The sequence below is a fragment of the Lygodium microphyllum genome, chromosome 21 (genome assembly GCF_053477565.2).
Source record: "Lygodium microphyllum isolate KBCC chromosome 21, Lygodium_microphyllum_v1.1.10, whole genome shotgun sequence".
Taxonomy (NCBI): Eukaryota; Viridiplantae; Streptophyta; class Polypodiopsida; order Schizaeales; family Lygodiaceae; genus Lygodium; species Lygodium microphyllum.
The window spans coordinates 101897986-101907892 of NC_141155.1; the positions used below are offsets into that span (position 1 = coordinate 101897986).

Here is a 9907-nt window from a genome sequence, read left to right on the forward strand (position 1 = left end):
TTGACGAACCTCACTCCACCTCTCTCAACTTTCAAGGCAAGCCCTTATGGCTTTCATAACATTGTTTTTTTGGGCAATGCTTTGCTTGATCATTTGGCTTTTCTAAAGTCTTATATAGTTGACTTTACAAAAGGATTTAATATGACGTGAGGCATTCTGAAAACTTTTTATAATGCTATATGTACTGGGTGCATAAGCCCCTACAGTATGAACCTAAGACTTCTAATAAAGGTCAAGAAGTTCGCATTGCTCAGATGGAATCGGATAGTGAAATCAACCCATTAGGAAAATATTACAACCCCTCACTTAATGCAAAGAAATAGTGGCATCCGAACAAACCAAACACTTGCTTTGGCGTGGCTGCATACGGCTGTATGTACTTTTTTCCCCCTTACCTTTGGGCCTTGACAATCATGCTTTTCAAGTTTCTGACGTGGCATTCTTGATGGTGACCAAAAATGGTAGCACCACATTGAAGGTCTAACATCTCCTAGATTATAATTCATTGAATATGTAATGAACCAAAAGCATAAAGTAAACATTCAAGATCGTACATGACAAGGAAACTGTGACGTATGCAGGCAGCCCATACACCAGACAGACAGGCTTCCTAAGAGAGCATCTACTCCTAGAGGTACGCCATATCTGCATATAATCAGTAGGATTAACAGACTTACATATACAAAGTAGTTTGGGCAATACATATGGAACCTGAAACACACTTGAACTTCATATAATTTATACAAGGGTAGGCGTGACACTTTGAGCTTGTTCTCTGCTTCTTTGCAGAGGTGGGTGATGGTAAAGCACACAAGCATGTAATACACACACACACCCAAACCAATTGTTTTTTGGATATTCATTTCGTAAATACAAAATTCTCATACATAGAAGTCCATACACCAAAACAGCCACTTTACCAACTGCTGAATCATAATAACCTTAGCTGGGAAGCTGTACCATTGTTTATCAGAAGTCCAACATACCAACAGCCCCAACTTCATTCAGCAGTCCAACTTTGTTCAACAATTTCGCGAACCCTCCTGTTGTATTCTCGGCGATTTTCACTATACATGCGTGCAGCCTCAGAGTTGGCAGGAGAATTAGGATTAGGATCACACAGCAATGACTGCAGAAGGAAAAGGGGGGTCAGCTAGAAAAAATCAGTATTATATAACAGTGATTCTTTGTTTGAAACCCAAGAGAAAAAATCTCAAAAGTTGGAAACATTACTTTCCATAACATACTTCATCTGTCTATATTTTCATCATACGAGGAACTGCTTTCCCACCTGAATAGATGTAAGAATTGCAGCTACATCATAAATAGGGCTCCACTGATTTTGTAATATATCCAAGCAAATACTTCCATCTGCATAAACTGTTGGCAAGAAAAGAAGTTATATAACTGTATCTGCCACCAGTCTCAAGGGAGCACTTCATACCATGCTTTGTTGAAGACATTAAATATGAAATATGATCCCGCACATACTGTTTGGATGAAACATCTTCGAGACAAAACGAACAGTTGGAGGCTTATTGGGATAATCTTCACTGAACTGCAATGTTAGCTTGAACGTGCCTGAAATAATCCCAAAAGAGAACATATAATTTATCCATGTCATGTTGGATCTGAGAATGCTTAACAGCCGTCTCTTGCATCCAGTGCAAGACTTCATAGAACCTAGGCTCTTACCTCCATCCCAAGGTGTATCATCAGGACTGCAAACATCATCAAGAGTACAAGTCAGTCAAAAAAATCTACAAAATTTGTATTAAGAGCTGAGAGACTTAGGCCTACAGTATCATCTAGAGCATTAATAAACCCCCAGCCCCTACCCCCCAAAAGAAAACCAAAGAAAATAAAAATCACTGAACCCTCAAAGATCCTTCTACCTATAAAGTTATCAAAGCATTCGGTATTATGAAACTTAACAAAACTTCCCAATAGTAAAAATCACCTTTGAAAACCAACAATCTTCCAGAAAACAGCAGTTTAATGCAGGAACATTGTTGCAAAAGATTTATACTCTAGGGGAACGACATTTGTATACTCTACATAAAAGGCAGGTAGACCATAGGGTAAATGCTAGCGTACACCTGGGATTTTTGCATCAATCGACTGACAACTCCAACAAGTAATGGAGATACTTATGGTGGTGGTGCCATTAAGATCTTATTTCAGAGATCAGATTTCCCAGTCACTTATTCACAATCTCCAAAAAGTATATCCTTTCATCTTCATAGCCCCCAAATAAATTAATGATGACCCCTTACTGCCAGAGATTCCTAGGTGAGACCTCTTCTTTAAAAGCTAAATAAACATAAACAGCAAGTGTCTTGATAGCCTAATGGCAAAACCATTTGTCTTGGTTCCATGTAAAAGTGAAGAGATGCAACAGCTGAAGATGGAGAAGACTGAGAAACTGACTAAGCTGTCAGGCAAAGAGGCCAGTACTAGAGCAAGTAGTTCTATAGAAGTGGTGGTTGAAATTGGATGTTAATAGAATCAGTCAATACTCCAGGAACATATAAAGCTGCCAGGTAAAGAGGCCAGTTCTAGTGCAAGTAGTTCTATAGAAGTGGTGGCCGAAATTGGATGTTAATAGAATCAGTCAATACTCCAGGAACCTATCCTCCAAGCGTTGATGTGACAACAATCACATCAACAGCTACAAAACAGTAAAACTGGGTATGTCCCAGATCATCTGCAACATTATTTGGTACCCCACAGGGAATCAACTGCCTCAGCTGTATTGCTTCCTGATAGCAAAGGGCTGAAGCTATCTAAAGCCACTTATACAAAGGTTAGTAAGTTAAGTTTTAACATGTACCAGCACTCTTTCACATATTCAACATCCAAGCTACTTTAAAACCACCCACTCTTCCTCCAACAACAGAGTGTTGTCTACGTAACAACACTTCTGGCAACGTTGCCATCGTAAAACAGAAGTCAAGGTGAAAGGGCCTTCTATTAATTTTGTGGTTTGTAATTGCCACTCTAAAGATCAGAGTGAATAGAATTACAATCCTGTGGATCAAGAACAATGACACTCAGTGACTCTTTCTACTCTGGTTGCACCTTGGCATGCTCTCCTTCAGGTGCTCAAATAACAAGTCAGCTGTTACATGCATGCATAGTTGCTAGCAGTTGTGAAAACAAAGAAACAGAAACGACTGGGAAACAGTCAAAACAGAGTTTTGGTCCCACGAAGAAATGACAAAATGCAGACAGCAAATTATATAAATATGTATCAACATATCAAATATAGAAAAACCATAGTCACTAGGAGTTGTGAAAACGAAGAAACAGAAACAACTGCGAAACAGTCAAAACAGAGTTTTGGTCCCACTAAGAAATGACAAAATGCAAACAGCAAATTATATAAATATGTATCAATATATCAAAAATTTAAAAACACATAAAACACAAGACTCCATTTCCCATATTTAAAACTCAATCATTCATTATTCACATAGTGTCTCATGAGTCCATGACTCAGGCCTTTCAAGTTTCAGCTCACAATTGACATTAGCAGGTAGTGATCCATAGTTAACAATAATTCGCTATCCATTTAATGCCTTGTAAGTCATGACTCAGGCATTTCAAGTTTCAACTCACAATTGGCATTACCATGTCGTGATCCATGACTGTGGACACATGTTAAACTAAACTCACAGGATTGTGCAAGGGTGAAGGCCCACACATCACAACATGTTGTTTTCATACTGTCAGTGCTGCGTGCTAGCATTCTTCAAGAAATTGCTTAGGAAATCACAAAGAGAGACAGAGACAGACACAGAGAGACACAGAGAGAAAGAGAGGTTTTCAAGACAGACAGACAGCAGAAAACAAGCTAATTCTGGCAGCTATAAGAGACGACAGCAGGAAAAGAAATGTCCATCCTGGGAAAGAAAAAGTTTCTTAATGTTTAGCTAAGGTTTTAACCATTGAAACAACAGAAACACATTTTGCAATTCCCAAAACAGTACAAAACAGAAGTCACATTTCTTGGGCTAAAATATCAGTGTTTTATGCAAGTATGGTTATACAAGTACTCTACATCAAAATTTCAAACGCCACTGTACCCTGATTTGGATTCATAACTCACATTTAACTAGATACAAAACCTTGTGCAAGGAAGAGGCTCTATGTTACATATATGGCTACTGTATGCTCGGTTAAATTTGTCAGTTCACTACTAAGTTGTAAACTTGTAATAGGCTACCAACAAGGTGCCAAACAGCAATCATTGTGTTGCAGAGATATAGGGACATATGACTAGTTTTGGAATCAATGCATTTTATCTATAAATGTTTCAAAAACAGCAGACAGGAAGTGTAGGCCTTTTATCACCCACACTGCGTTCATCAGTTATTACAGACTCTTCCCCAGTCAACATGTGGAGCAACAAGCAAACATAAATTACGGATTGACTAATCAACCCCCAAGACACTCTGGTGTCTCAGTTCAGCTGAGGATTTGCCTCCTAAGCCATAGCATGTCAAATTTCTCACAAACTCCACATATTATTGCATTAACTCAACAAGGCCACAGGTCCATGAAGAAAATTCAAAAATGTAAGTATTCTAGCCTATCATTACCTTCCACTCTGCTTGTTTGGATAGCTATAGGGCAAACTACAAGACTATGAAAAGCATGATTGAACTATGATGGGGAACCTAGGGATGAATCACCCTAAATTTCAATTCCTCTTTCAAAACAAAGGTTGAAGAACACTAGATATTCAAACTCATCTTATCATAAGCTCCTCTTGAATTTCAATGGTGCCTTGGTGGACTCTTTCAAAACAAAGGTTGAAGAACACTAGATATTCAAACTCATCCTATCATAAGCTCCTCTTGAATTTCATTGGTGCCTAGGTGGACTCATTTGGAGGCATACAAAACTCCAATAAGCCCATTGACTTGAATGCCATGGGAAAAGTAAAACCCTAACTTTAACCACGCCTTTGTCCACCAATCGAGTGTGCCTTTACATATCAAGCATCTTCATTTATCTTGTTGGCTTGCTTGAGATCAGAGAAAAGGCTTTACTTTAATGGAGCTTGCTTAGATCCATACAGACAAATCTGGTGGTTCTCTAATTGTAAAAGTTACTCAAAAGCAAGATTTAGTGGGGATCAGACCATTGACAACTTTGTGGTCTTTCACACACAGCTTATGACGCTAGGAAAGTGCAATTTGGACTTCAAATGTGTCCTTCTACAGAACTGAAAGTTGAGACTTGAACTTGCATACAGAAACAAGGTTGAATTTTCAAGATCATGACTGCCATAGGAGGATGATCTTTAGTAAAGGCAGGATTGTCAAGTTCAGTTAGCACACAATTGGATGCAGAAATGATAAATCATATGCCCTAATGATAGAGAGGGGATGCATAGCATTATGTGAACAAAACCTAATGTTGCTCATTAGCTTGGAACTGACCAAAGTCATTCCGCACAGAAGTCCATTCATAAGCCATAAGCACCTTTGGATGGGTTCAGACCCTCTGCACTGCACGGACATGAGTATCTTCCCTCTGTGCCTATGCACATGGATTCATACACAACAGTATCTCCTACAAAAAGATGTAGAATATGGTGGCAAGAGAGTGGGTGACTGGCTTACAGCAGCGCTAGAAATCCTTTTCCATCACAAGATAACATCTTTATCAGGTGAACAAAGGTTTCTGTCTTATGTCCGATGGTGTGTGGGTGGACTTCAAAGCTTTCCGACTCCTTTTACCGGAGCAGATCCTGCACAGCCACTTTGCGTCTCTGTACCTAATCTTAATCCACCCTTAGATTCTCTTTTCTTCTATGCAGGGGGGGTCCGACTGTTAGTAAAGTTTCAAGGGATCCAAGTCTTGCTACTGCTCAGCTAAATTTCCTTGCAGCCGAGTATTAACAATCTCCATTTCTGGGGCGAACGGCTTTGATCTGCTTGCAAATCATGCTGCAGATAACGTCTGTTAAGCATATTGACGGTAGAATTGAAATATGCATATACCCTAACCGTTTGTTAAGCATATCAAAGCAGGTGTTCACCTCCCTGAAGAACAAAAGCAGAGCAAGGGAGCAAGAAACCATTCTAGAAAACTCGGAAAGGGGGAGGACCAAATACAAAGGAAAAATCCACATACCCGAAAATAACTGCGTTCCACAGCATGATGTTGTTGTCCTGAGGAGCTCCACTGATGCCTGCGGGGGGGTCATTCTGGAGGCGCTTGAAATCACGCATCAGGCGCTTGCGGGAAGGGGTGGACATGGCGGCCTGGTGCCGGTGGGGAGGGGGGGCGCGATCTGTGAAAAAGGCGAGGCGAATGTCACGGGCCACACACACACACGCACACACATAAACACGGGGGGACTCGGGAGAGAGGGCGTTTGGGGGGGGGGGGGGGGGGGCAGTCCTCTCTCCTCAGAAGAAAGCAGAACGAAAATGTGCCCTTTCTTTTCTCTTCGCCCTTTTTCCTTTTCTTTTCCTTCTTTCGCTAATCGAGATTCGGGAACTTAAAACTCTTTTTCGAATAAATTAATAAAACCTGATTTGTTGAACATCGGTTGACTTGGATCACACACTCCCTCCCTCATACATCACAACAAACAAGTGCGCACACTAGCACACCCGTCTCTTCCCACCATCAGCTCATGGAAGGGCTGTCACGCAAAATGGAGATGCTCACATGCCACGCATTTCACAGCATCAATCCAAGTTTTCCTGCACACTACCACAACAACATCTATGTGCCATTCTGGCATCAACCAAGCGAAACTTGCTCTCCTGCACTTCCATTTTCGCTGCGACAAAACTAAAAGTTCATAAACAGAGGAGAGAATATAGTCACATATCTAGAGAATTTAGATCACATGGCAACTGCATGTTGTATTTGAACCTTCACCAATAGATTGAATGCCTTGCACATCAGCACAAGCACTTCTCAAAGGCGAATTTCTGGTGACACTCTTTTGGCCCCCCATCGTCTTGTATTTTAGAGCCATCACTCTATTGGCCCAAAAAGCAAGGGCTCTCTCAGTATGTTGCTTAGCACAATTAGTAGGGCATGCATGTGAGTTGGATAAGGTCTCAAGTTCTTCGTGGCACACTACCCTTCCAAGTGAAATATTATATCTAGTGATGAAAAGATTGGGATATTCAAACCCCTTAGCTAGCAAGCTCTATGGTGCACTACATTTCAAGGTGAAATACTTGGATTTTATATTTGAGTCAAAGTAACCTTCACATGAAGAGATCGGGACGAAGCCCAATCAATACTTACAAATGGATCACATTGAAACAACTCTAAAAGTGAGCCATTTAAGTCAAGTTAATTGGGGGCAATTTTTCAAAGAACACTTATTGTATCCCCATACATACCATCATAATAGCATATGCCCCAATCAACAATACTAACAAAGTTGACATGTTACTCACATTGCAATGCTTTGCAAACTATAATGGCATGAAAAGAATAGCTTCTTATACTTAGTCGCATTGTTTTCCTCCATACAAAACACACCCACTTTTGAGGTTGATGTTATAACAATGTGGCACAAATTGGAATATGAAGATTATGCAACCCTAGAGGAAAGTAGTAAAATGTGGAATACTCTCCTTCCAATGCTAAAGTTGGTGGAGAAATATTTCTATGGGCCACCCAAGAAGTTAAGAGAATCTTGTGTGAAGACCAAAGGAGCAATGTGTCTCAACTAATAGAGGATGCAACTGCAAGTTATGCTTTGCATATTGCAATGGCACAAAAAGAAGTAGCTTCTTCTATTTGGTTGTAGTGTTTTCCTACACACAACTTGCACCCACTTTTGAGGTTGATGTCATAACAATGTGGCACAAATAGAAATTTTATGATTGCACGACCTAAAAGACTATAGTAAAAAGTGGAATGCTCTATTTCCAAAGTCAAAGTAGGTGGAGAAATATTTCTACATGCCACCAAAGAGTTGAGAGAATGTTGCATTAAGACTAGGGTGAGCAATATATCTCAATTGATAAAGGATGCACATGCAAGTTATGCTTTGCTCAAAGGGCATAGGTCAAGATTCAAATGTAATAAGATATTTGGAAAGAAAGTACCAAAAACAAGGCATCACCTTGGCTTGAATAAAAAAGTGTAAAACTCAAGGTTTAGCCTCAACACAATAGTCGTCCGCACATGTTGCTCTCAAAGAGTACACTCAACAAGCACACTATACACATGGCCATTTCGAGAATGCAAACACGATAAGTTAGCAATACATTATATTTTTCTAACTACAATTTTTGAGATTAAATCAAGCAAAGAACAATATGAGATGAACAATAACAATTTGATAATAGTAAATACTTGTATGCAAATGTCAAAGTACCAATTCAAGGAACTGATACATTTAAATGGGATGTATGGCATGCTGACCTATGCTGCCTCATATCACATTTCAAAAACAAACATTCAACTACAAAACTTTTCTAGTTAGAAACTCTTTTAAAAAAAGTAAACAAATATCAATCATACTTTTTAGTGAGGAAATGTCAACCATAAACACAACTCCCATCGAATGTGATTCCAAAGACTCGTAGTCCCTTATTCCCCTTAATCATGACATATCTTATGCCTAAAGAATTTAAACAAAAATATGTTATGATCAAGGAGAAAAAAAGACCTCATTTGTCATTATTTGAATGGAGATTCAACATAGCATTCATATGTATATGCATCATGATTTGTTATCTATGACAACGTGAGCTTTAAGTATAGAAGAAGCCATTAATATATACATGAAAAATAGACAATAAATTTAAAAAAAATCATGTTATCAATGTCAATGTCTATGTCATGTGTCAAATGAATCTGTGCTGACAAATTTTTACTATAAAAGTTCAAAGGCACTTTTTAGGGTACGGGTTTTTTACAAATTTAACATACATGTTTCATAGATTTTTGAAATGTAGCTATGAAATGAGTTTCCTCCTTATGAAATAGGTTCCTTGGCAACTATGGGGTGTGTGTGTGTGTGTGTGTGTGTGTGTGTGTGTGTGTGTGTGTGTGTGTGTGTGTGTGACAACTCTATAGAAACAGAATTTGTATCCTTTTTCATTAATTTGTCTATATAATGATTTATTAAATTTATTTCCTTTGCACTAATTAGATGTAAAGAAAAGTGCATTGGAGCTGGCCACTGATGAGTGGTCACAGGTTATGGTGGACCCACGTGGTGGGTTAGAGAAAAGATAGTTCACACTTCCACCTATATGGCCCGATTGGGCGCCTGTGACTAGAACTCACGAATATCAGGGTTAGACTCGCACACAGAAAGGGTTGATGCCTTGAAGTGTGGGCTAGATCCACCAGAACAGACAGTTACAATCAACAAGATGGCATGATCATGAAATGCTTGTATAATGTGCATGTGTGGGCTGAAAGCTTGAAATGCACATTTCTTTGCATAGGAAAGTCACATGAAGATTCGGATACCATTTTTGCGATGTACATGGAAAAATCTTTCATATGACACCCATATTGGGGGGATCCCTAAATTTTAGGAGATTCCTAAATTTTAGGAGGTCCCTAAATTTTAGGAGCCTCGAATTAGCCTAAAAATACTAGTCCTAAAAAATAGGGATGTCATTCTAAAAATAGTAAGTTCTATACTCTGACTGTGCTTACTAAATTTGGTTGTTTCTATTCTTGACAGTATTCAACCCAAAAAGGAAGGCCATAGAGAAGAGACAAGTGTCAAGACACTTGTCACACAAGTTTCCAAGTGTCCCACCACTTGTCACATCTCATGACATGTGGCTGGACACTTGTCTTGTGCTACTCCACTTTCCCCTTTTGTACTAGCTCTTCCCTCTCCTATAAATAAGAGCTCGTTTTTCTTCATTCAGCATCATTTTTCTTTGCTGTA

General features: G+C 39.2%; 1 protein-coding gene across 1 annotated transcript; it reads right to left on the minus strand.

The window, feature by feature from the left end:
* Positions 1-705: 705 nt before the first annotated feature.
* Positions 706-6403, minus strand: LOC148018363 (ubiquitin-conjugating enzyme E2 2). The gene is made up of 5 exons (XM_087661351.1): positions 6148-6403; positions 1696-1721; positions 1492-1581; positions 1292-1380; positions 706-1129 (listed from the first exon to the last, which is right to left on the minus strand). Exons 1-5 carry the CDS (start codon positions 6270-6272, stop codon positions 1001-1003), a joined length of 459 nt encoding a protein of 152 aa, XP_087517477.1. The 5' UTR covers positions 6273-6403; the 3' UTR covers positions 706-1000.
* Positions 6404-9907: the final 3504 nt, after the last annotated feature.